Source organism: Terrapene carolina, unplaced genomic scaffold, assembly GCF_002925995.2.
Source record: "Terrapene carolina triunguis isolate 2854851 unplaced genomic scaffold, T_m_triunguis-2.0 Scaffold238, whole genome shotgun sequence".
Classification (NCBI taxonomy): domain Eukaryota; kingdom Metazoa; phylum Chordata; order Testudines; family Emydidae; genus Terrapene; species Terrapene triunguis.
In genome coordinates this window covers 13,463,821-13,491,723 of record NW_020664589.1, presented here as the reverse complement: position 1 = coordinate 13,491,723, position 27,903 = coordinate 13,463,821, and the positions used below count along the sequence as shown (strand labels likewise).

General features: G+C 40.4%; 1 protein-coding gene across 1 annotated transcript; it reads right to left on the bottom strand.

The window, feature by feature from the left end:
* Nucleotides 1-3,495: 3,495 nt before the first annotated feature.
* Nucleotides 3,496-27,903, bottom strand: NACC2 (NACC family member 2). The gene is made up of 6 exons (XM_024206653.3): nt 27,839-27,903; nt 25,451-26,377; nt 13,715-13,882; nt 9,281-9,386; nt 8,284-8,381; nt 3,496-4,880 (listed from the first exon to the last, which is right to left on the bottom strand). The coding sequence occupies exons 2-6, from the start codon at nt 26,313-26,315 to the stop codon at nt 4,381-4,383; spliced, it is 1,737 nt and encodes a 578-aa protein (XP_024062421.1). The 5' UTR covers nt 26,316-26,377; nt 27,839-27,903; the 3' UTR covers nt 3,496-4,380.

Below are 27,903 nucleotides of genomic sequence, written 5' to 3'. Positions count from 1 at the left end.
ACCAGATCTAGATGAATGCAGTTTCATATTCACATTATAAAGCAGCCCCAAATTCTATGATTTAAAAGGGTGTCGTAAACAAAGAGGAGGGAGGATTTGGTTATGATCTGATTTTCTTAATCTGTTTTCCTGGGAAAAAATGATCAAAAAATTCTAAGGCACTCAGGAAAGCCCCATACAATCAATGGACTGCTCTGTTATCACTTTACATTCAGTATTTTAAAGGGATTATTTCCCCCCCAAAGAATACAATCATCATCCATATACATTTTCAAACATATCATTAATCCTCCACACACAGGAAACATTAGTGCAAAATGCTTGCCCTCATCTACCAGACAAGGAAAAAAACCTCCACCCTTCACATTTTAAAAGTTTGCCTTTCTAATTTAAAAAAAAAATAAAAATAAAAAATAAAAGAAATTACAGGAAGTTGTGCTAGATATAAAAATATATATTTTTTTCACTGTGCAACTTGACTCTCTTCAGATTCTCTGTCCTAAGCCATTCTATATCATTCAAGTACTTCTGCTGCTAATTCAGTCTAGGGTCTCCCCATTCAGGGCATTAGGTGCATTTATTTTGCAGTTAGGTTGGTCCAGAGAAGCTTTAGCCAACTGTGAATCTCAGTTGGAGGGTTCAGTAAATTTACCAAACACTAAAAGTGCCACACAAAAGAGGGTGGGATTTTTAGTATCATTTTGAAAAAATACATAAAGGGACAGTCAGTACTTAAACTGTCATTCTGATGATAGGACTGAACTCCTCGGGGCAGGTATGTAAAGCAGAGACTTAAATCTTGCATCTCTATTTCCCAGCTCATTTAATCTCAGACTTAGGAAAGTTGCTGACTTGTAATGAACTCTGCCAAGTAGCTGAAGGATTTGCAGTGAGAACGGAGGCTCACTGCGAACACTGCTGCCCCACCAAGCCTCATTTCATATGGGACGTGCTACCATGAGGTTTGAGTCAGTCTATTCGAGGCAGATTCCCAGCATTTATCTGGGGTGACAGTGAAATGGCTAAAGAACTGGACCAGTCAATTCCCTGAAAAAAGCAGCCCCAAGCAAGTCGAGTTCTATGGTCCCTAATAAGATTTGTTCCTAGGGCCATATCTTGACAAGTGGCACATAAGCACCAATCTACTATGCAGCTCAGAAGGTGCATACTCTGTGTGATATTCTGCCAGCCACGTGGATAAACCATGCAAACAGAGCATGGGGCGAGCTCTGGGCACCGCATGTAGGAAAGAATGGGCATTTCAAACGTAGCAAGAGGAAAATTTTCATTTGCAGAGGTGGGCAAAGTGAAAATATGATCCACAAATGCCCTACTCTTTAATACACACAAACAATACCCACTCAGCCACACAACTTTGCATAGGTCTTAAGGGCACCAATCCATGTGACTGGGGAGGGCAGAATACCAGCTCAGTTACATCTCAAGAGAGCCAGATTCAAATCATACAAAATTTAGAGCTACACAAGACGTAAGGTAGAATAGACCCCGCTGTGTATTTTATTCAGGGCAAATCGAGGAGGAGGTTGGAACACCTTAAGTGTTGGAGAACTTTGCTAGTAAGATGCAAACACAGCTTCAAGTATTGAAGAAAAAAATGGCCGAAGGCTGGGTCACCCCCTTTCCCCGCTTTTACATAGAGAGAGGAGTAAACCCCTGAGCAAAGCGCTGTCTGTGAATTCAGTTACCAAAACCAACTCTAAATAGCCATCAATAGCCTTCGCAGATGACTATTTGTGCACTTAGCACTTGTTCATAGTTTCAAACTTTGTTTTTACAAGGAATTGTAAATAACTTTAAAGCAGGCATTTTAGTCACAGTAAAAACAAATGAAAACAAACAAAAACAAGCCGTATTTGGCTTTCATATCACTCCCCCTCCCCCTGAATCTTAAAAGCATTCCAAACACGGCATTATCAAGCACCAGCTTCATGCCGATGAGCACCTGGTATTTCCCTTTTCTACATACACCACTGTCTCCATGCTGGCTCTCAGCACATACTCACAGCCTCCCTGCCTCCCATCCAGGTAACCTTGCAATCCTCTCTCGCCTCTGCAAGTAGTACAAACTTAATAACGGAACTCACGTAAGAAGCACGGTAATGAGAAGCGCAATCCGGGAACTGCGTGCCATGCTTTGCACTCTGTATGTTTTCAGAAGTTCTGGGGATGTCGTTACTTTCCGGAAAGGTTTACTGTCACTTTGGGGATTTTCTCATCTAGTCTGACCTTCGGTTTCAAAAATGAAAGCACTCAGAAGAAGTCAACATAGAGAGAGCACATGTCCACCCATAGCTCTGGAGGACAAACTTCCATTACGACTTGCGCATATACCTGTATACATACCAGCTGCCCCTTCACTTAGCACACGCTTCTAACAGTCAGATGTAACACAGTGTGTGTTATTGCATAATAATGCATGCCGAAGTGTCTTGTTAGACACAGGGCCAAGAAGGCAAAGTGCCATAAAATGTACCCAGAAGGGCATCGAAAGGATTTCTTTTTATAAGTGATCAAATATTTCCCCTGGATTCTCTTTCCATGAAGAGGTATTTGGAGTGAGAGGGTAGAAGGAAAAAGTACTTCATGGAAGGACAGAACCAAAAATCATGAAAACAAATCAGATTTTTCCCTTTGTATTTAATATACTTTACATGTTAAAAACACAGGGCAGGCTATAGGCCTCTTCAGGAGCTTACAGACTGCGGCAGCTGTCAAGGAAACCGAGTGTTTCAACCCAGGCCAGTCTGACTTTGCCAGGCATCTTTGGAGGAAGAGTTGCTATTTCAAGCAAGCATGGTCTCTTTGGAGCAAAGTTTTCTGTTGTTTAGAGTAAAAAGAGCGAGGTGGCTTTCTGTTCCAGTTGCCAGTAATACTGCGTTTGGAGGGGCTGAATGCATCCTCACAAGCTGACAACTACATTCTGCTGTGTGGCTTGGGGAAAACTAGTTCCTGAAAGCTAGGACTTTTGTCTCCTGCAGGGCCCAGTTAAATTTTAAAAGGGGTGATGGGTGGGTGGGGAATCTTAATTTTCTTCTACCCTATCATGTGCACCTCAATGCGAGGGAGGGTGTGATCAATGGTGCATTCCAAGCAGTGGATAGCGGTTATTAGTGCATGCCTACAAGTTAAATCAGACCGCTCCCTCACTCCAAGCCATGTAACAAGCACTGAAACGAAGTTCATTCAAACCATTACCAGGTATAGCTGAATTCTCACTGAGGCTCACTCCATCTGCCTGCTACATTTACTTCCAAGTATCATTCCCCTACAATCTTTGTCTATACCTTTTTAAAGGAAAAAAACAACGTATCTATCTATATCTAGATCTGTTTTCCCATTTCTGCAGTTCAGTTTCTCTCTGAAACTATTACAACCTGTCTCAGCGATTGGACTGAAATTAATTATTAAGGAGTATTAGCCTAGTAAAGAGGTGGCCAAGGGGTTGCCCGGCAAGTGGGCCAGTCGAGTTCGTCACTGCCACAAGGTAAAAGAGGAGGAGGTGAGGTTGTAGAAGCTGATTAAATCAAGAAGGTCAGTGGTATAAAGCTATACCACATGCTGGCAAGGGGGGGAAAGAAGGAGTAGCTCCCGGAGAGACAGACAGGAGTCATACTGCAGGAGAATATCACACCCAGGGTCTCAGTCTGCAATTACCACGCAGTCCTCCCGACTCATACAAATATAAAATAAAAGGTGTGGCCACCCCTATCCTATAGCAACTAAAAACAACAACAAATCAGCGGACAGACACTGAAGAGCCCTCTGACCTTGGTTACAGCCTCACACTTAGTAACACCAATGTTAAGGATCTGTTCTCTGATCATTTAACAACAGAAGTTTTTTTTAGCAATTCCCCACCCCACCCCGCCTTGTTAGAGCCAATTGTACAGACAAAAATGACTAAGTCACATGACTTCTACCTTAACACATCTTTCTTTCCTGTTAAGTGACGGTAAAACTTTCTCTAGAGGAAGAAGTTAATGATGGCTTTACTTCGGAGCTGAATAATGCATGGGGTGGTGATGATGCGGCGCAGCAGCGGGGAGTGTCAAGCTTTTTTCCTCCCCTTCTTTAAAAAAAAAAAAGCTACAATCTTATAGGCTAATCTCAGGAATATCAAAAAGGAGCCCAATATTTGTTTTCAGTAGGTCGCCATAGACCTAGTCATTTACAGTGTAACGAATGCAATTATTTCCTTCATAAATTTTAAATACAAGCAGAATAAAAATCACATTTTTTTCAGGCAACAGTAGCAGTTCAGTAGGTAAGTGGCTTGATCACATTTTTTTGTATTAGTAATGCATGCAAGCAGCTTTAGTATTACGGATCCCTTATAGGTCACAAAATGTTTTCTCTCTTTTATAAAGTCCCTCCATAAGTACCATCTTGTCTTCTCACTGGAGTTTCTGGCCGGCTAGTGGAGCCAGCACCTTGTTCGAAAGGTTGTGGAGTGCTTTGGGTATCTGACGCCACGGCATCTGTTCCAGCTGCCTCCTGTATAACAGAGCCAGCCCCTTCGGCATCCTCACTCTGTTCAAATGATTGGTTGGATCCATTGCTTAGATCGACATTTACTGTGTTAGTTCTCAAAGCTACTATAGTTCCCGAATCACTCCTCCTTTCTGCATAGATTCGCTGCTCAAAGACTTGAGCGGTGCTGGGTTGGAATTCCGGATCCAGGGGGACACTGTTTGTTGTGGAGCCCATGACCGTACGGTACATCTCCATCCCTTCTGGCAACATGGACTTAATCTTCGGAAGCCAGCGCTTGCGGACTCGTCGGGCGTTGGTGCACATATCGGCTGCAATAACATTCATCTCGCTTTCCTTAAAGCTTGGGGCAAAATTCTGACAATACACTGCAAAGACAGGGATACATTTCACTGAGGACTACTACATAAGCAACACAAAGAAGTTTGTGTGATCAGAGCCTTTGTCCCATCTCAGCACTGTACCACAAGACATTAATAACATGCAGCTATGGTTATATCTGACAGAAAACATACGGTTTTATCACAAGAACATAATTGTTATACTAGATGAGACCACTGGTTCATCTAATCCAATAGCCTGTTTCCAGTACTTGTACCAGATGCTATGGAGGAAGGTACAAGAAATCCCTTTATGGACAATTATGGGACAACTTATCCATAGGGGAAGTTTATTGCTAAAACCCAGGCAGTTACCAGCTGGCTTAGACACTGAAACATGGGAGTTTGTATTCCAGATGGTATCACTACTACCAATAGGCAAGTCCATGCCTTAAATTGCTCCCAAATTTTCTAGTAGGATTTTACTAGACGTTTATTTAGAGGTAAATCATCACTAAACCTGTTGTGGGGAGAAGGAGAAAGTTCTGCAGCAGTGCTGAATGGGATGTTATCAGGACAGTAAAAGTACACCATCAGTATCTGTATCAGGACTGGGAGTGGCTGGGTCATTACAAAAATTGAATCTATTTCCTCATGCTAAGTATCCTCACACCTTTTTGTCTGAAATGGGCCATCTTGATTATCACTACAAAAGGTTTTTTTCTCCTGCTGATAATAGCTCATCTTAATTAATTAGCCTCTTAGAGTTGGTATGGCAACTCCCACCTTTTCATGTTCTCTGTATGTATATACATCTTCTTTCTGTATGTTCCATTCTATGCATCTGATGAAGTGGGCTGTAGCCCACGAAAGCTTATGCTCAAATAGATGTGTTAGTCTCTAAGGTGCCACAAGTACTCCTGTACTTCTTGGTGATCACTTCAATCAGATCTCACTGTATATTTGGAGTATTCAACTCATTCCTTCATTTAACTATCAGTAATTAAATGGGTAACATACAAATTCAAAACCCCAGGATTTTTCTGGACATAGGGTCTTGCCCTATTGTCCAGAATCCATTTGGGCCTGTACTGTGATTTCAGGGCATCCATGGCTATTTATCAAAATTCCCCTGGAAAGTGCTGTCATCTCCTACAGCAGTAGTGGAGGGTGCCCAGTGCTTCTTGGGAAGTGCTCAGCACTTTGCAAGACTGAGCCTTTAGTTGGAAAGTTCTTCCTTCTCAGGGACTCGGGCTTTGCTTTGTAAAGCCCCTCAAACAATCTGTGGCTCAGGAAATAATTAATGCAGTCCAATATTTCTGACTTTTACATATCAATCAATGTCTTTTGCTACTTCTTCGCCTCCCTCCACACCCTACAGATCTGCAGTTGGGGCTCGAAGGCCCTCAGAGTTCTGCAGCAGAACAACAATTAGGGCAAGGAAAGATTTATTTAACAAATCTAAAAAAAAAAAAAATTCACTCCACTTCCATTTTGTAGTGAGATATTTACATAAAGATTTACTACCCAGACAGAATCCATTGAGGGGAAAGGATGAGAGGACACTGGCTTGCGCTGTACATCAAGCATATATTAAATGAGCTTCACTGTACTAAAAGACCAGCTTTTTCTAAACCACAGAGTTCCTCACTTGCAGTCGACATCAAGCACCATTTGCTCTACTAATGTGCTTCTTGTATTCAAAAGAATTACTGTAATAGGCAATTTTTTAACCACTTGTTTTGTGCCTTGTAGGCACATATTTTTAAGTATAAAACTTCTTTTTTTTAGGATGACTATTAGGATTTCTATATTGTGATCATCAGTTTTCCCATATTCAGAGCATAGAAAATGGGCCAGATCCTCAGCTAGTATCAATCAGCATAGCTCCACTGGCTGGCGCTCCGCATTTAGATATCACAAATACAGGAATTAGTTCTTAGCATCTCAGACATTGAATCACTGAAGTTAAAGAGCATTATTTATTAGTTAAAATGTATAGAGTCTTACCTTATGGCCTTTTGGGACAGTTTCAGTTTTTAAAACAGTTAAATCCTATTACATTATCAGCTCTAAAATGGATTTTAGATCCTCTATGTACAGACTGGATAAACGGCTTGATATTATACAGAACCTTGGTCAGTTTCCAAGCTCAAAAAATGATTTAAAAAAAAAAAAAGAAGCTATTATTGTTTACATATATCCCTTTTAAAATGTAATTATTTGCAGAAAGACTGCCTTTTACTTACAAAATAAAAAAAAAGATTTATAAACAAGCATTTTCAGGGAAATAGGCTGTGAAACACAAATGCTTATACCCAGATGATGAAATAGATTAATCCACATTAACAAGTTCTGATGCAGACTGCAGAATTTCTAATTCTCAGTGGCCAATTTACTCATTCAGAACAAAAAATGGTGTGCCATAAAGCAGTGGTTCTGAAGCAGGGGTACGTGTATCCCTGGGGGTACTCAGAGGTCCTCTGGGACAGCTCACAAATGCAGGGCTGGCATTAAGAGGTGGCAAGTAGGGCAACTGCCCCAGGCCCCACGCCATATGGGGCCCCTGCAAACCTAAGTTACATGCTTCAGCCCTGGCGGCAGGTCTTGGGCTTCAAACAAGGCTCACAAGTGAAAAACAGCCTCAGTCTCACACTGAAATGATACTTCTAGCCAATGGATTTATTTTACAATTCTATGGTAAAAATGAGAACGTCAGCCATTTGTCAGTAACGGAGCTGGGACACTTTTCTATTTCTCTGTCTGATTTTGTAAACAAGTAGTTTTTAAGCGAGGTGGAACTGGGGGTACTCAAGACAAATCAGACTCCTGAAAGGGGGACAGTTGTCTGGAAAGGTTGAGAACCACTGCCATAAAGCACTGCAACTTTCAGGCAGAGCTATGGCCAGGATCAAGGAGGAGCAGACAGAGAAGCACCGAGGGCGCATATGGAAAATCTCTCCTGGTTTGGCTCTGATCCGCACGGGTGGATCCCTGCACCTACATGAATCTGGCTGCAGGCTCAGAGCCCTAGTTTAGTAAAGTTATTTCGCGCTTTGTGAAACGGACAGTTTCAGTTATCAAGCATGTAAGCCAATGAAAAAATAGCCCCCGTTTTAAAAAAATCTCATCTATTAATAAAAGTACTGTACTGCAAAATTAGTGATTTAAAAAAATACCAAACACAATTCAAGATCATGTGAACAATAATGTTCAGTTTCACACGGTGATATTGTCAAACACAAAATACTAACTTTGGACAAATAATGTAAAGTATTTTTTTTAAAAACAGTGAAAAGATTTGAATGTTCACATTACCAATTTCAATGTATATCGTCACAATTATTATACACTCTTGATGGCCTTCCCCTGTTTAAACTGCAGCTCTTTCCTAGCCTTTTGTTTTTGCCAGACGGTTCTAACCCGGCAGCAGTAAATCTCTCTCCCTTACATTTCACTGCATTAAGAACCCTGCTGTCCAGAGGCTTCCTGCTGGGATCACTCGTGGAGGACCGAATTCCAGTTCCACAGCTATTGGCAAGTGTGTTCCTGCAAGAAAGGGAGAGAAATGCAGATCTTATCCCCAGGATTTCAGGGAAGAGTGAGAGCTTAAAGTGATGCAGAGAGATACTGTCCTATTGAGTTTATTCTCTTTCAGATAGCAACCAAACGGTATATTTTTCAGTTGCGGAATCAGAAAAGCTGGCACTTCAGATCATAGGCGCTGACACCTTGGTTGCTCTGAGACTCAAGGACCCACCAAAAAAAACCAGGGGGTGCTTAGCATGCGCAGAGCCAGATTAATGTTTTGTTGGCACCACTCCTGGCTTCGCCCAACCCCTGCTCAGCCTCTTCCCCTTGAGGCCCCCGCATGCGAGGGGGAGGAAGGGGTGGAGAGGAGTAAGCGGCGGACGGGGCCTTGGGGGGAATGTGGGTGGTGGGGGACACAATCCGGGCGCCGGGGCCCCTTCTCCGTGTGGGTCTGGTGCCACAGCGCCATTGTAAACCCAGTACTGAGCACCCATGAGCCACAGTGTTGTTGACACTTTCCCATCCAAAAAGCTACAGTGAGACGTAATGTCTTTAAACTGAGACGTTAGTGAAGACATCTCGTAGGTGAGTGCAATGATTTTAATATACTGTAATTCATGATAATGTAATTATGTAGTTCATTACTATTTTAATAATGATTACATTGTTAAGATACCAATGATAGACACATATTCAATAACTGGAATATGAAAGAAGTTATAAATATGCTGAAAATAACCTTACCCACAAAACTAGCAGAGCCCCCCCAACACACACACACCTCTTCAAAAGCACCCACTGGCAAAAACAAACGTCAGCGCCCATGCTCCAGATTAACCCATCGTAAAGAAGAAAAGCAAAAACAAGTATGGGGAAAAAAGGCTCAAATTAATTTTTTTTGTCAAAAAGGAACATACCGGTCAAAGAAAGTGGCTAGAAGACGTCTCAGAAGAACCTTATGTTTGACACCTGCGCATAGATGACAGTTCATGAGCTGCCCCCGGGTGATATAAACACCTGAGCCTGCAAGAGTTGAAGTGTACAGAGTTTAAAATCCACACCCTTATTTTCCCTAAAGGTGTAAATCCCACTACAGAATGCAACACAAAATATTTCTGTTTTCCTATTTAGATTGCAAACTCTTCAGGGGAGGGGTGGTCTCCTAGTATGTGTTTATAAATGATCTGGGAAAAGGGGTAAATAGTGAGGTGGCAAAATTTGCAGATGATACAAAACTACTCCAGATAGTTAAGTCCCAGGCAGACTGCGAAGTGCTACAAAAGGATCTCACACAACTACGTGACTGGGCAACAAAATGGCAGATGAAAGTCAATGTTGATAAATGCAAAGTAATGCACATTGGAAAACATAATCCCAGTTATACATATACAATAATGGGGTCTAAATTAGCTGTTACCACTCAGGAAAGAGATCTTGGTGTCATTGTGGATAGTCTCTGAAAACATCCACTCAATGTGCAGCGGCAGTCAAAAAAAGCTAACAATGTTGGGCATCATTAAGAAAGGGATAAATAATAAGACAGAAAATATCATAATGCCTCTATATAAATCCATGGTACATGCACATCTTGAATACTGCTTGCAGATATAGTTGCCCCATCTCAAAAAAGATATATTGGAATTGGAAAAGGCTCAGAAAAGGCCAACAAAAATTATTAGGGATATAGAACGGCTTCTGTATGAGAAGAGATTAATAAAACTGGGACTTTTCAGCTTGGAAAAGAGACGACTCAGGGGGGATATGATTGAGGTCTATAAAATCATGATTGGTGTGGAGAAAGTAAATAAGGAAGTGTTATTTACTCCGTCTCATAATACAAGAACTACGGCTCACCAAATGAAATGAATAGGCAGCAGGTTTAAAACAAACAAGAGAAAGTATTTTTTAACACAACGCAGTCAACCTGTGGAACTCCTTACCAGAGGACGTTGTGAAGGCCAAGACTATCACAGGGTTCAAAAGACAACTAGATAAATTCATGGAGGATAGGTCCATCAGTGGCTATTAACCAGGACGGGCAGGGATGGTGTCCCTAGCCTCTGTTTGCCAGAAGCTGGGAATGGGCGACAGGGGATGGATCACTTGATGATTACCTGTTCTGTTCATTCCCTCTGGGACACCTGGCACTGGCCAATGTCGGCAGACAGGCCTTTGGTCTGACCCAGTAGGGTCATTCTTATACAGCGCCTAGCACAACAGGGCCATGATCTCAGTTGCATTCTCAAGGGACTACTGTAAGTTCGGGGTCTATGGGATCTGGGCACTCACTCCTTTGGGGGTCTAGTGAGAATCACAGCCCATAATAATAATCTCCTGATTTTATCCAAACAGAAAGAAGATCCACTGCAGTCTGGTGCAAGGATCTAGTTACATAAAAGACACACAGTGCTATGATTTATTTCATTTTAAAAATGATCCATAGCAGACTACTACCATCCTTCCAGAGCAACCATCCATTCGGCCTTTCCTTCTGTCAAGGAAAGAGCTGTAGAATACACATTTAGACTAAAAAAGGAGGCTGGCATGGAAGAGAGATATATTTATTTTACAAATCCATTTATTTCCAAGAAACACAGCACAACCCTCGCTGGTAATTTTGGTGAGCTGGGAATTTAGTTTCTAGTGCCTAGGAATTGCTGGGTCTCAAATATATTGGCTTAAAGTATGTTTGTAGGTGAGAAATCAACCTTGCTAAGGAAGCTTTACATAGCTAGAGGTTTGGAAACAGCCTGTCAGTGTTTTATAGTAGGTCTCTTACCCTTTCATTATCAAACACTTTTATATAACACATAGCTTGCGAAAGCAAACCTACTGTATGCCTCAGAATCTGCCTGGTTACACAAAGATGGGGAAGTGCATATTTTCTTTTCACGCACACAGTTACAATATAAAAGTTATTTTTTTAAAATAAAGCTTAAATATAGGTCACATCTAGAGTTGGAACAGACTAAGTTCTTGCAGAAGCCGAGATATACAGGAGAAATAAAATTACTTCTTGCATTTCCAGGAAAGCCTATGCATGATTAGTTCTGTACTTACCTTTAAAATTAAGAATAAAAGAATATTTAAAAAACTAGTGGGACAGACTCTGAGTAAACCTGGAGCAACTGCCTTGAGCTCAATAGAGTAACTCTCGATTTACAGTGTAGAAGATCAGCGTTTGACCCTTTTCCTCTGTGGTGAAATGGAGAACTAAACAACATCTGTGCTGTCCTAGCGCAGGCGGTAAGATGACTGCTTGATCTTTCACCAGGTGATGGTTAGCTCCTTTCCTCTTACACACGGTTTTTTGAATATAAGGGTAAGGAGGGGAGAAGAGCAAGTGGTACTGTGGGATTTCTGAACCTTGCAGCTTCTGACCATGCTCAGTGCACTCTCTCTATCAATCAGTTTTACTATAATCATTTCTAGAGAAATCTGGCAAAGTTTTCAGAATCAATTATGGCAAGAAAAATCTGAGATGAAAGAAAGTATTTAGTATATGGCGGTTACTAAACTTTCACTGAAAGATTTTTCTTATGTACTTTGGGCAGAACCACCCCCATCCGTTTTTGCTAAGTTTGAAACCGTAATTAGCCGCTGAGCCTTTATTCGTTACAGTATTTTAAAAGAGAAGCCGTCAGAGAGAAAGCCAGATGCTACCAAGGGTAACTTCACTTTAATAAATAAAAAATAACCCAGGCAGCCGCTATCCAAGATATGAATCTACTTTTTTCCAGATTGAAAAATGTAAATCAAGCAAAGATGCCCCAAGCCAATTTGCAGTTCTCACTGTGAAAATAACCTGCATCACTTGATGGCTTTAAGTCTTACATAAAATGCAAGCAGATACAAAATGAATATTCCAGCTACAAAATAAATACTTGGGGTTTTATGCTATTGTACAGTGGGTGCATTTTATTTCTGCCTTCCATTGAAGAAAATATATGTCCTTGATCAGAGAGAAATCTGTCTAGCTAATTTTTGAAATTAACATTCCTACAACAGGCTGAAAATAAATGTGTGCTCTCATAGTATTGTATCCAAGATATAAAATGGTCAGAAAGAAAGGACAACTGGTTTGGATCGATAGTACTAACTCACTTTTCCCTTCTGTGACGTTTTCCGTCAGAGGAACTCAATGCACTTGACAGGTATTAATGAATCCTCACAACAACCTGTGAAGTTAGTAAGGGCTATTACATAGGAATCACATCACCCGAATGGAGTCACTTCTGGGGTAGAAGACAGCAGTTCATAACACTATACAACAGTGGAGGCAGGAAGTGGAAAAGAATACCATATCCAACTGAAACTGCAATGGGCATTTAGGGAGGTAGACTGTAATTACCCAAATTGGAATTTGGTCTGGACATCAAGGTCAACACATCCCTCTTACATAACAGTGCCATGGGATGTTTAATGGCCACTAAAGGACAGGACTACAGTTTTAAGTCTTGCATATTTTATATCTGCATCCAGCTCTACAACTCCAATATATCAAACCTGAACAGTACCATGTCTCAGCTTTCTGAACGCCTAGCCAAAATATGCATCCAGATAAACAGTAGCTCGATTTGGCTGAACCGAGAGAAGACTGAGAAGAATGTGGTGGAAAGAGGGAAATGCTTCAAAAAACCTGGCCTCCTCTCGAGCATCTCCCACTATCCAGGGTTTCTGTCCTTAGAATGTTAAATTGGTTTCCAGCCTTGGGGTCCTATTGCCTTACTGGTTGCAAAAAGTGACCAATTCCATCTGTGACTAGCCAGAAGATTACAGCCTCATCCTTGTCACAGATACACCAAATGTGTCCCTAGGATTGATCCTTGCAATTCATATCTAGGGAGAAACCCACAAGCCCAACAGTGTAATTTTTTTACCCACTATTAAAGTTTTTGTTGTTTTAATTAAAATCCAAAATGTCTAAATGTGTGTTCATTTCTATAAATCCTACTTCCACTGCTCTGTAAATCTTAACATTTGATAGGTAAAAAAAGTAATTTTTTTTCATCTGTGAAGCGAAATTAAAATACAGTTGTGATGCAGCCCATACCAATCAGGAAGAATACAAGCTTAGGGAATTCAATTAAATGCTAAATTAATTCAATTGAATAACTCCTGCTAATGACACATTCTTCTGACAGTGAATTAAAGGAAATTTAAGATGTTCTTTTTTTTCCTACTGATTAGTGATGGGTACATTTGTTCATAGTAATACACAAAAATGGAAAATTTGCATACAATATGTCTGATTGCAACTAAGGTTCAAGGGAGATGAGGGGTAAATTCTAAAAAGAAAAATGTCTAATCTTCAATCATTCTAATGTAAAAAAAAAAAAAAAAGTTATTACCTGCAACAAGTTCAAGTTTTTCTCCGGGATCTCCCTCTGAGTAGAGTTTTGGGTGGCACCGATATCCAATTTGACTGATAAGACTTGCTGGGAGAGCAACTAAATCACGTCGAATGAGGACACAGGAACGACTCTCTAGTGGGATCTGCTCTGGCTTCTCTTGAGCCACTTGAAAAAGAATGAACAGGGAGAACCGTTAAATGCTTTTAAGGTGCAGGATCCAAATGAACACAGCTAGATTTTGATGATTCAAGATCTTTTTCACAACATTGTTCTTGAAAACAGTCATCTACTCAACAAGAATGATCATTTTATACGTGGAGGCAATGGGCACCGTTATGCAGGAGCAGGGCTAATATCTGTGATCTTCAGAATGAAGCTTCTCTTGTCCTTAAGTTTAAACCCAAGGCCTTCCTTTTTTCCTGATCGCTTTCGGAAAGACTAGCTCCTGCAGGAGTCTTGCCTTGAATGGATTCTGAGAGAGGGATTAATGTAACCTAATTGTGCTTTCATTTATTTTTTTAATCATTTAGAAAAATTGCTATTTCTGAACATCTGAGATCACTCTCTAAATGTGGACAAGTATACAGAATCAGCTTTCTAAAGAGAAGACACAAACTATTGTATGCAACTAACCAAAAATAAAATGTTATGCAAATGTATTAGAGGTTTCCCAAATAGGCCATAAATTGTCCAATCAGGTTAGTAGCTACTTCCCTATTATAACTACTTTTCTTTAATCTTCTGCTGCTGAAAAACTTTATATACACGCTGAACCAACAAAAGTTAATCTTAGCAACTCAATATTATCCGTCAGCACTCACTTTTCCTAAATCAAAACGTGATTCCTAGGTTTCCTTTCCTCTCCCATTCCCACTTCTAAGTGTCTAAAATTTTATCTCATCACCATCAAAAAACCCAAAGTTTTATTAAGCTTTGGCTTTAAAAAAAAAATTACACTGAAATACTAGGCTATTGCTGTGATTTCCTTTAAAACATTTCTTTACATACAATTGACGGGGCCTGCCACTGCCTTTTAGCAGATGTTAATACTGAAAAGATCAAACAAATGAGTTTTACTACGAACAAACAGTGCGCAATGCTAGGTTCTGTGAACATACAGAGGATTAGCTTTCTAAAACGTGTTTATAATGGAAGTCCCTTATCATGCTTAAAATTACCTATCACAGCAAAACAGGACTCATACAGATGTGCATAGGTGCCAACTGCATCATCTACAATATATTTTAAGCATTTATAAATTATAAAAATACATCTAACTGTATAATGGTCTACACCTTGATCAACAAGTTTTGATAACATATGTCAAACTCTATCCATATGATCAGGACTGCTCCTTGGAAAGGATAAATACACCCTTAGTACAATTGGCTGTAGATTTATGATTCTTTTAAAAAAAAAAGTTAGACAAAAGCATTGGATCAAACATGCAATCACTTAGCCTCTTAAATGTATCTTACTCTCATTATTTTGATGTTTCCCATTCTTCAGGTAGAATAGCAAATCTGGGGACTTTTGTGTAGTTGTTGCTACAGTTACCACAACAGAAAGGTCTCTTTTACAAAGAAATTAGTGTTCTAACTAGGACATATCCTGCAATGTTCTATTATGTGACAGCACATTATAGGACAAAAAGTTGTAAAAGCCAACAAAATGTAAGGCTATACTGAGTACCAACGTATTGCAATATTATTCTTACGTGAGAACCGTTTAAAATGGAAAGTTTGTGTTTGTATGAGGTGTGTGGTTTTGTTTTAAGAATCATGGCATCAGCATGTATCTCCTAAAAAAGATCATCTCAATGTACCAGTGCATCCAGAACAACAGCCTGGCATTACCAGGAATGGATGAGGAACTAATAGTGGAAGTAGGGTGACCAGAAAGCAAATGTGAAAAATCGGGACAGGGGGTGGGGGGTAATAGGAGCCTATATAAGAAAAAGACCCAAAAATCAGGACTGTCCCTATAAAATCGGGACATCTGGTCACCCTAAGTGGAAAAACAATCGGGATGATATTTTAAAGCATAATTTCTCCTACCACTATGGCCTGATTATCTATGCAAAGTAGAAGAACTTTGTAATGCTGACGTGCAGTTCACTTACGTAAGAAATTTTCACCAACAGAAATAAATTTTCTGTTTCAAAGCTCTTATGAGGAGAATTTCCAAATATTCAGATGTACGATTTTAGAATGAAATTGCTGGTTCTTGCGGTGGAAGTATCTAAAAGAGGCTTTTGGACATTGAGAAGGGAAGGATATTAACTGAAAAATATTAGACGTATTTAATTTAAATAAATCAAGGATTGGAGAGCATTTTATCCAGCACTAATATTTAGACAAAAGCTACTCTAGTCTCCTTACAGTCCCTTTGGTTTTGCCAAAATTGCTCAGATAAGCACACGCCAATATCACAACCACCACTGCAAAAATATATCCTGGGGACAGAAGGGTCCAGTTCTTCTCTCTCATTTAGAGCCCATGGGAGAACACTATATACTGTACACCTTTGCATGACTCCCTATGACAGGGAAGTATTCAGGTATAGCACAAATACCATACACAACATTAGGGGATACGTGGGTCATTTAGGTTAGATGTCTGATGTCCTTAACAGCTGCTGTTCAGGAAAAGGATAGCATACATTTAGGAGTCAACAGATATCAAAATCGGGCAGCAGTTTTATTTTTTAGTGAAGCCACAATGTTTTTGAAATGCAAGAGCCACAGCAAGGGATAAAGATTAGGCCATATTATTTCATATTGCTTGTGTTAATTGTGGGCAAGCTTGCCAGAGAAGTGTTCTAGCAGCTTGTCATTTCTTTCTACACAGTCATGGTTTATACTGCTGAGCAAAGGCATAAAGTACCACACAGACAAAAACAAAACTCCCTGCACTATTTATTTAAAGCTGCAATTTTTATTTTAATTAATGGCTTTGGGTGAAAAATGCAAAAACTATTTATTGCCACTTTAAAAACTGGCAGATCGTAAGCTGTTAAAAGGGTAAGAACATAGTGACATTAATTTTCACAAGGGCTGTTAAAATGGTTCCATGTTAGTGTCTTTATAAAAAATAAAATTGAAGTCAGGTTAAAGAGCTGGTGTAATTGCAGAGAAAGTATCCTTGAAAAGTTGCAGCCAACAGAGCAAAAATACAAACATTTCACAACAGAAGGCAGACCCTTTGGTTTCTATCATACTTATATATTCTAAACAAACACATTTAGACTGAGATTGTGGTTAACTGCTATTTTCCATAATCACATAGATGTGATTTTAATTTATCTTGCTAGATAAAGTTTGTTAGCAGCTTTAAAAGTAGGCAGAGCTAAAAGATGATCCCCCCCATGAATGAAGTAACAAACAACAATAAGTATTTGCATGTATAGAATGCTTTTAATCCATATATTTCAAAGCACTTTACAAAGGTTGGTAACATGGAAAACTGAGGAATACGATGGTTAAGTGACTTTCCTAAAGTCATACAACAAGTCCGGGAATAGAACCCAGGCCCTCTTTCTCCAACTCTTTATGCATTTCTTTTTCAAACTAACTGTTGTAATTGCAGGAAGTTAAACAATATACACAACATTCAGACCAGCAAACAAACTGCACCAGATGACAGACAGTGGATTGTAAATTTCTGTGCATGTCACATAGTGACTCTGAAGGTACATCAATTTTTGGGCCGGCCAGTCTTTGCAATAATAAATAATGCAAAGAAAGCAATATAACGCAGTCAAGAGACTGTACTGTGCTGGTATTAGTTAACTTCCTAGAGTAACTAATTCCAGCTGAAGCTGGTGTCAGTCCCATTTCCTGAAATCCAGCTACTTGTTCTGAAAAACAACTTTAACTAATAGTACAGACAACACTGACCTACCCAAATTGTGTTTTTGGAGATACACGCACACACAATATTGGGAAATGTCAGTGACGTTTTGGCAGAAAAAAATATTCTTCTGATTTATTTATAAGTGCCCTGTGTTTAAACATAAGAACCAACAACAAGGCCATAGGTGACTTAACATTCTCTTTTCTGAAGCTAAATGTCACGAGACCTCAGCCAAAATTTGTGCTAGAAAAACCCCCACACAGTGCAATCCAGATTAATCCATTCTAATATAATTCAATACTGTTTCTCTTGCTTATTGCCTCTGTCTATAAAAAAATCTCATTTCTATATGGACACTTACCTCATTTGTGGATTTTGTTTTGGTTAAAGAATTAGTACAACTCAAACAAGATTAAACAAACTTTACCAAAGATTTAGGTCTTTTTTAATGCTACTGTACTTCAATTCAACGAATATTAATTACTGCACACAGAACGGTAGCATAAAAAAGCAGGGTACAAATCACTTTGGTCCCATGTTTTCAAAGAAAGCAAGTCTGTTTGGCCTTTATGCTCTACAGAACAGGATAGTATTCGTGTCTAATTAATTTGTATCTTCAGAGGGCAGCTGCTCCTCTTCCTCTGAATGAAATGGCAAACAATGTGAAGTATTGTCTAATATAGTTTTGTACTAGACTAAGAAAGCAGCTTACCAGCTAATGCAGAGGAAAACAAGAACAATTAAAAAGGCAGTGGTAGCTATGAAGCAGCACCAATATATTTTATTTACACAAATATATATTTGGGTCTGAAACGTGGAAGGGTTTGATAACATGCGGCAACTGAACTACAAGAGGACACATCCAGGATTTGAGTATAGAAAACTACCTCAAAGCTACTTGGTTGGGTGAAAACTTTGTGCCAAATCCCGGGAAGTGCTGAAATTAATAGGAATTACTGGCACTCAACAACTTGTGGCATTGGACCCTTCCAGCACCTCCTTGGTGGTGCTGAGTGCCTTTGTTCCACAGGCCCTTAAGATGCACTCTGCTTCGCAGAGGTCTGTTACGTAAGGTCTTCCATTTCTAAGCATCACTGTTTTAGTTGACAATGGGCTGTTACAAACCATTAGATCTTTAGAAGTATTTTATTATTACCTTTTATTACACAGTTGTAAGAAACAATAATCCAACTGGCTATACATTTGTAAATATTATTCGTGTGATGTTAAAAAAACTAATACAAATTAATTACTGTACATATAAAAACCTTTAAAAAAGTAGACGTTATAAGCAAAAATGAAATTCTGATGACCTAGACAATGAAGAATAGGTTAACTGGCAGGGCTGACAAGAAAGGTAAAAGGGGGACAACTGTATCTGAACCCCGAGCTCAGCCCCCTCCCCATATCTGTAACTGGGTGAAATGGGAGGGGCTGCGGCCCCAGCAAACATAATGTACCATGGCCTCAAATTTCTCTTGGCAGGCTGTTAATGGGCCTAGTGGACATGCATCAGTTCAGAAAGAATGACAGTAATATGTTAGAGTCCAACATTTTCACACTGGGATGCCCAAATCATGCAGTTAGACGCCTACTTGGGTACCTAAATAGGTGACCTCATTTTCAGAGATGCTCAGCACCCGTGTCTCCCACTGACTTTAATGAGCATTGCAAGTGCCCAGCACCTCTGAATATCAGTGCTGAGATTTTGATGTCTAATTTCAGGCATCCAAATTTGAAATGGTTGACTGTACTCCCTAAAGACCAGTTACTTTAATATCTTCTTGGCTCTTGCCAACTCAAAGAGCAGAAATACAAATTCCCCCTTGGAGGTTCACAACTCCAGAGGTTTTCGTCTGGATTCTCTTCTTATTCTTCTCATTCACTTTTCTTCAGGGTAGGGAAGTATTATTGTTCCTATTTTACAGACAGAGAACAGAGAGCGCGGCTGAAGTTACTTGATCCTTGTCACACAGGAAGTGTGAACCCAGAAGTCTTGGGGCCTAGTCCACTGCCTTGTCCACAAAACCATTCTCTTCTCACCTACCATGGATGACTGGAATTTTGAAGAACACACCTAGTTGCCCTCCCTTCCCCACAGAGTCAGAATTTGCCTTTCAAATAAAGAGTTTACAAGAATCCCTAAGTCACACTTGCTAGGTAGCGGACACAAAAACAGTAGCCAACATCTGCAGCTATTTTCACAGATTCTTAGAAGATTTACTGGCAAGCGGTATGTATGTTTATAGATAAATACACGCACACAAGAAGAAAAAATGATAATATAGTCCACCATAGAACTATACATATTTTACTAATAGTGCCTTTTGCAACAGTATACTCAACTGTAGAGATATGATGTGTGTCCTATTTATACACAGAGTTCATCTGGAAGAACAGGAACAATATTACTGGTTTATAAATGCCCATATCTTGCCTTTGTTTCAGATCTCAGACAGGAGTGAAACATCTGCCAGTCTAAAATTAAACATCTGTGTTTTACTGTGAAGAAACAGGGACTAGAAGTTTAATGCCAAAAAAGGTCTGATGCAGAATGACACCCATGTGGATCTTAAGTTTCCTCAGGCTGCCGAGTCCTTAATAAGAGGGAGAATTTCTTGCCTGCAAGTTGTTTTCTGTGATTTGGTTGATACAAGTTCAGAACAATTCACATTGATTAGACAGGAGGCAGCCAATGAAGCCAAAGATTTTCCACACCCTCTAGTCGGCATTACACCTTCCCCCTTTTTCCCTCACAGCCATTAGAGTATTCCCACTTTTACAATAAGAAGCAGATAAGACCAACTCTGTCCGATGAGTGTGATGCCCTGTTCATTTCAGAGACCCATTTTTCTCCATCTCCTCTATGTTTGTACCTAGTTTGGTGTTCTTTTATATTTCCCGGAAAATAGATTAATTCTATTCTTCTGTTGACTGCTTCCTGCCTGATCCTAAGGGTCAGACTACTCATTGATCTGTATCGGAGGCAATTGAGTCAAAGAACCATGACTGCAGTTAAAACAAGCAGTTTTATGAAGATTGCAATTATTTGGTTTCAAGATGTTCACGGGATCATTGCTACTGGCTGTGGTTTAAATTGTAACATTTCTTTTCTAAGCTTGGTCTGGGATCATCTTCATACAGTATGCTATGTATCCTCTCACTAAAGATTTTGGATTGTTTCTTGCCCTCTTTACTTACTGTCAAGAAATCAGAGGGCCAGGAGAGAAAACTATTCTCTTAGCTAATTACTGCAATTTTATTCTATAACAGCTATTTTAGATGAATTTTCAATGAAATATGCATGTGTCCGTTTGGTATTTCATAACTTTCAGGTCCATCCTTTATACTCTAGCAATTCGTTGTGTGAGGATTTAAAGACACTTGGTGCAATTTCACTTGTGCCTGTTGAAACTGAATAAAATCAAATACATCTGCTAAACAGTAAGGTGACTGAAAAGAATATGGTTTGACACTGAAAGATGCTGAGCATCTGAAGTTCCATTGAAATCCTTTCAGGATCAGGCCCATGGTGCTATAGTTAAAGCGATATGTACTTTGCTTTTGTTTAATATCCTACCTAGCTGCATACTTCTCAAATCAAATGCTAGAGCCCATATGAAGACTAACTAGTTTCTTTAAGGCCTAAATGTTCTTCAAGTCTAGACCCATTTACAGAATAAAAAGCCATCATATGGAAATGCTATTAATGCACACACAAAAGTTATGCAAATCCTGATAATAATAAATAATAATAATAGCCAAAGCCAAACACACACACACACACACACACACACACACAATTCTACCATCCTCTGACTCTATACTGGAATGTGATGTGAGGAATGGCCAGTTTCTGAAGTCTGGTCTGATGCAGAATGGCAATTCCTATATTTCCCTCTGAAAATTAGGGACTTCTTTCATGACAGCTAAACTTTAATTCTTACATCTGCAATGTTTTTTAGAAGGGGAGTTAGCCTTCCCCTGGATTTATTTTCAGTTTCTTTTGCACTTCAGCATTCCTTATGGTTCACCACACTGTGCCACTGGTTTCTAAGTCAGCTACTTAATGACGCTTAAGCTTTACTCTGACTTTCTACCATCAAAGCCCTTTGCCAAGGTCATGAATTTGCATGTTGTTTCTTTGGTTTGTGCCGAGTTTCAGAGATTCAGTCTGTTTTTTCAGAAAGGCTTTTATATAGGAGAAAATAAACAAGACTCTACAATACCCAACTGCTTTCAGAACAGACCTAATGAACAATGGCCGGGACCATCCTACGAGCCTTCTTCGCTGGCATTCAGCACCTTGCAGAGCCAGGCCCCGACATGGAGATGAAAGACGACAGAGGACACTGAACAAAAACTTGAGTTTCAGCTTTAAATGTCCCCTTACAATGAAGCAGACAAATGTCCCTAACAATGGATACCTGGCACCATTCGGAATGACACTAAGCTGTGCAAGGAGAGAGAAAAAAGGGAGGGGGTGCGGGGGGAAGCTTCCCATGAGATTCAATGCATGATCTGGCTGCGTGCTCTTTTTTTGGCTTTGTTTTTGTTTAGACTCAAAAGGCTCTTGGAAACTTTGGCAATCACTATTTTACACTGTTTCCCCCTGTCTTTTGTGAGATTGTCAAGATCTACGTGCCGGGAGCAGGATTAGCTCTTCCTCGCTCTTCCATGTTGTAGGGTTTTTTGTTGTGTGTCTTTTGAAGGAAGGTTTTTATTCAGAGTCATTAAAACACAGTGAGAGTTACACAAGTCCATAATCGGATGGAACAGCCTCAATTTTCATTTCCTTTTTTAAATCTTTCCCTCTCTCATCCCCAGATTTCGGGGCAGCCTGGGACTACAGCGGTGGTTAAAACAGAAAACCCTTTTTCAATGTGCTTGTGCAGGAGAGACACGTTTTAGCTAGAATTGTATAGATTATAACCCTGGGGGAGGGGGCATTGCCTGGCCTTCAAGTTGGACAGAATGGTGACAATGCGAGCGCCTACTTGGTGTGAGCTCCTCTGTCATTCCCCTGTACCTCCCCAGACAAAACTACCCATGGCTATGCCTCACCCAGCAATTCAGAAGCCTACTCACAATCTGCATAGGGAGAAAGAAAATATTACTCCTCTTCTGGACCATCAGATCCAACCTAAAGGCTGGACAACTGAAAAATTATCAAAGCCAGCAAGTCAGCTGTTCAAGTTTTCTATTTTCTGAGTGGAGCAGCTCTGTTTTAATGTTACACAGTAATAAGAGTTATATGCAATAGCCTGCTGGCTTAGAGTCGCATACTGTACCATCCTATAGTTTTTCCTATGATCGTCTTCTGTGTTTCTATTGAATTTGTTCTGTTCTGCTATTATATAAATAGGCCCCATGACTGAGAAACAAAATATTGTATACAAGGGTATAATCCTGTTTCTCTAAAGAACAATGTTAGAAATGCTCAACATGGTGAAGACAAAACACTACTCAGTCATAATGCTCTGCAGGGGGGAACAAACATCCATGCAAACAGCCTCAGCTCTGTCCAGTTAGACGGAAATTCTAAAACACATCCTATGCATCACACTCCATCCCACCAAGTATACAGCGCACACACCATTCCCTAGAATACATTAGTCTACTCCTTTCTGAAAGTTTACTGTCAGTACGAGGAATTTGGATTCTTTCCTCAGGAACGGCAACTGAAAAAGCAGACTGGCTTTTTAGAGACTGTTCTAATATTTAAAAAAAAAAACCCTCAAAATTTGCCAGTAGCAGTATTTGCTGTGAGAGTGGAAAGGCTAGTTTAAACAAGATACAGTTTCCCCTACCCCTCCAGTAAAACACATGGCAATGATTTCTTCTCAGCTTTCCATTTACAGATTTGTACAGCAAGGACATTACTGTTTTGGGGGTCTGCTTTTATGGAGAGGGTTGGAAAGCCACACTTGGGAGTGTCTTGGTGCTGAGAATTACCACCACCATGAATTACATAACTGGATCAAACAGAGGTTGTCAATGCAACATTTTCTATCCATCTCTAAAAATAAAATGGTTCCAAGGAAAGAAAGCCAACTTTTCAGCATATGTGAGAGAGCTAATATTTTCAAATTAGTCATTTTTGATTCAGCAATTACAACGGGAAATAGTAACAGTGAAAACTAAGCACAGACTAAAGAAAATTCTGCGTTGCCAGCTTGACAAATCTCAAGAAAACCATGAAATATGTTTCCACCCAGGAACTGAATACAAATCAAAGCTGCATTCTCAAACACCTGCAGCACCAATTAAGAGTCCACTGTGTTCATCCAGGAGCCTCTTTTTGGAATGCAGAAAGAATGTACATCTCCCAATATGTTCTTTTGAAATTTCTCAGAGAGAAATGCTAGCTGTGGAGATTAGATTCCCCACGTGTTTGCTACCACATAGCCTCTATCCTCCTCTCTAGCCCTCCAAAAAAGCCAAAACAAAACAGGCACCAGAGACATTTCCAAACGTCAGTTCAAGATCTTGAAGATGAACAAGGCCAATACGGTTATTTTTCAGAAAAGTTGATCGCTTGTGAGGGAAGCAGAAAAGAGAATGTCCCCTCATATACTCATACTGCAAAATCAAAACACCTGTGTGTCCTTGGTGGCAGAACCTAGTAGTTCCTTGTCTAGCAATTCATTGCTGAAACAATGTTGTCCTTTAGCTAATGCTTTCACAGTGCAATACTACCAGGTGATGAGTTAGGTCAGGGGTCAGCAACGTTTGGCACGCGGCTCGCCAGGGTAAGCACCCTAGCGGGCCGGGCCAGTTTATTTACCTGCTGACACGGCAGGTTCGGGCGATCGCGGCCCCCACTGGCTGCGGTTCGCCATCCCGGGCCAATGGGGGTGGCGGGAAGCCGCGGCCAGCACATCCCTCGGCCCGCGCCGCTTCCCGCCGCCCCCATTGGACCGGGACGGCGAACCGCAGCGAGTGGGGGCTGCGATCGGCCGAACCTGCCGCATCAGCAGGTAAATAAACTGGCCCGGCCTGCTAGGGTGCTTACCCTGGCGAGCCGCGTGCCGAACGTTGCCGACCCCTGAGTTAGGTTAATGAAGACTTTTAACTAGTCCTATCAATTATTTCTGAAGGGAAAAAGGGAACTTAACTGACAGCATACAAGATAAAAATCTTGGCTAGGATATATGTGTTAGGGATAGGGGGAGAAAGGTTTGTTTAAATTCTTTCTGATATACCAGAAATCTGATTTATTTGAGGTATTTGGATGGAGAGAGCAAGACATACATTGTAATTGATTTTTGTAAAAAAGGGAGGGAGTGGGGGGGAAATAAATGGATGAGGTGATTTGCAATTGGGTACAAAGCCTTTCACCTTCAGATTGCCGGTTCTAATCCAAACCAAGATGTGTAGTGGCTGAGGTAGCTCTTGGATGACGTACTGTATGTGAAATTAGTTGGCACTCTCAGTTCAGCAGTTAATGGATAGGTGTCCATGTTGCAAAAGCACAAAACAAATGGAGTCCCTGGCTGAGACTGCCAACAGGAGGAGGCTAAGGATTAAACAGACTACGGTCACTGCACTACACTCTCACCCCTACATGTGGTCTCTCCAGTTCCGAGAAGAGGCACATTAGTGGAGTGGTGGTGGTGGAGTTTGTACTGTCCTCTGCCCATGTTGTACCTGTTCTGTGGATAGAGAATTCAAGTTTCCTGGACTGTCAGGCCAGCAGTTTTCAACAGCATTAAATTCACGAACACAAATCTTCATGTGTAAACAAGCAGGATATAAAAAAACCTGATGAACAGTCCAAAAAATATATTCTGGACAAAGGAGAAAAGGACCAAGTGGCAACTTAAAGAGGAAGAGGAAAACAAAGGGGTTAGGGAAAGGGAACGTTTTGGTTTATTACCTGAATATCCTCCTGAGGATTTGATGTACATCTGACCATACTGTTCTTCGACCATGGTATCATAAGCCTCATCATCTTCTTCATCCTCCTCATTGTGGTAGGAAGTGGGACTATCAGTAGTTGGAATGCTGCTGGCTCCTGGGCTCGTCCGCTCCCCTTGGGAGTACTGCACTTGCTGTATGTTTGGGATGAGAGTAGCTAAACTGGGCATTCCATAGTATGAAACACGAGACAACTTTAGCGGAGCAGCATTAGAAATGCTCCCTCCTGTACTATCCCGAGTGCTGGCTTCCAAGGGTCGCTTGGCAGGAAGGCCTGACACAGCTGTGGGTTGCAGCTCGAGATTTTCGTGTTTCACCCGGGTGAGGAGCGGGATGGGCATGGAAGGGGACATGACGTAGGGCACAGAAGCAGACTGCAATTGGTTACAAGGGCTCTGAGGTTCCGAACTAGGATCTTCTATCATGGTGGTTTGAGAGTCACAGTGGGGAGAACTCACTTTGAACATCAAGTCTGTCCCTTTTTCTACGATATGTTGGATCTGTAGGAAACCTGCAGTGTACATCACTACCAGCTGTTCACTTGCGGCCATTGTGAGTTTCCCAGTGTAACAAAATGAAAGGATTTGCTGGAAGCAGGCTGGTGGCACGGTACCTGGGAGCTCAAATGCACTTTTGCTGTTCCCGCTAAACAAGTCTCTGAAGTACAGGCTGCTGGCAGCTAACACCGCACGATGTGCCTTGAAGGCTTGGCCTTTGACAACTATGGAGACATCACAGTAAAGCCCCAGCAGCCTCTGCTCATTCAGGCAGCCCAAGACGGTGTTCCCAAAGTTGGGAATTTCTATGTGCAACATCTGTGACATGGCTCAGGATTAGTTGGAGCTCCTTAGACATGCAATGCAGAAGTATCCAAAGTAGGGCACATCTGAAAAATGAAGAAGGCAGGGAGAAAAAAACCCAGCATTTTTAGACAGTTCTCTGCAACAAACAAATAAAAACAAAAACAAACAACCTAACACAACTGAAGACTCAAAACTAAACCTAAGGGTTGATGTATAACACCAACTGTTTATAAAATTACTTATTGCTGTTTTTAAACAAACTTTTTAAAACAATGTATTTAAATATTCAAATATTCTCAAAGATTTTTTTTTAATTTATCATTGGTTCTTTCCTCTGGAGTTTAAAGTAAACAGGATAATATGGATGGTAACAGAGTAAGAATGAATAGTAAGGTAGCCCTATTAATATTCAACAGACCTTTGGAAATGGATAAAAATACCTGCTGAAACTCGAGATGAAATAGTTACAAAACAATGTGCCATTTTGTCTGAAATAAATCTAGCATTCTATCTAAGCAGTTATTGTAACGAAAACATATTTTAACGATCCTAGACGATTCCCCTACACTTGTTTTAAAAAAGAAAATATTCAGAGTTAAACTACTTCTAAGTGGAATTATAAGCGCCATTTCATTTAAAGGATATGAAAATTAAGCCAGGTAATTGAGCCCAAACAAACAAAACCAAGGTACTGCAGCAAACTTAACATCAAGTCATTTGTTTTTTCTTTAAATACAGACTAGGGCAAGAGAGTCTCCACATACGTCCCCCTCCGGCAAGTGCCCTATGTTCAGTTCCTGGTCATATTAAAAAGGGATTCTGTAGGTGACATAGTGCAAGTCTAATCCAAGGCAAGACATGCACCCCGTACTAGGAACAACCCCATCTTCTGACATCAGAAACAGTACTATCAAGAATGCCTCTGAACAATCTCAAGTCCAAAAAAAATACATCTTCAGCCTCTCCGACTTTCGACTTTGCATCAAATAACAGCACAGAGTGTGCTGGTTTAGGATATCAGCACCTTTTGGGGATGAGAATAATTTCTCCTTTTCGGTACAGAAAGAGGCAAGCTCTGAAACAAGCCCTATAGGAACAGTAAGATTAAATTAGGTAATTTTAGTGCATAAAATTCCAGAAAAGCCCGTAAGTGCTTATTAGCCCAAATAAAGGCTACACCCCAAGAATCTCCTGCCCACCATCACCCAGCCCCCCCTTAAGAGAACAGAAGATCTCAAATTATTTGCACTGGATGGTACTGAGTAAACTGTGTTTAACTAGCACCAAATCCTCATGACAATGGCATAAAAAGAAGTTTACCTGGTAATTTTTTTTTTTAAATCTCCTCTGAAAAGAAAAATAACCTACAAAGAACTTCTCTGTTCACACTGCTGGAAAAAAAGTGCTATCTGGAAAGCCACTGAGGAACAGGAAGAAAAGAGAACATGCTCAAAGCCAATTTAATTGTATCTGCATGGTTTAAAAGAGAATTCTTCAAAGCAAGGAACTTCTATGCCCCCTCATCTGATACCATGCGAACATACCTTAAACAACGAATGATCCAAGGTACTGCTGCTCAATGAAGGATCTCTTAAGTCCCTTTTTATCG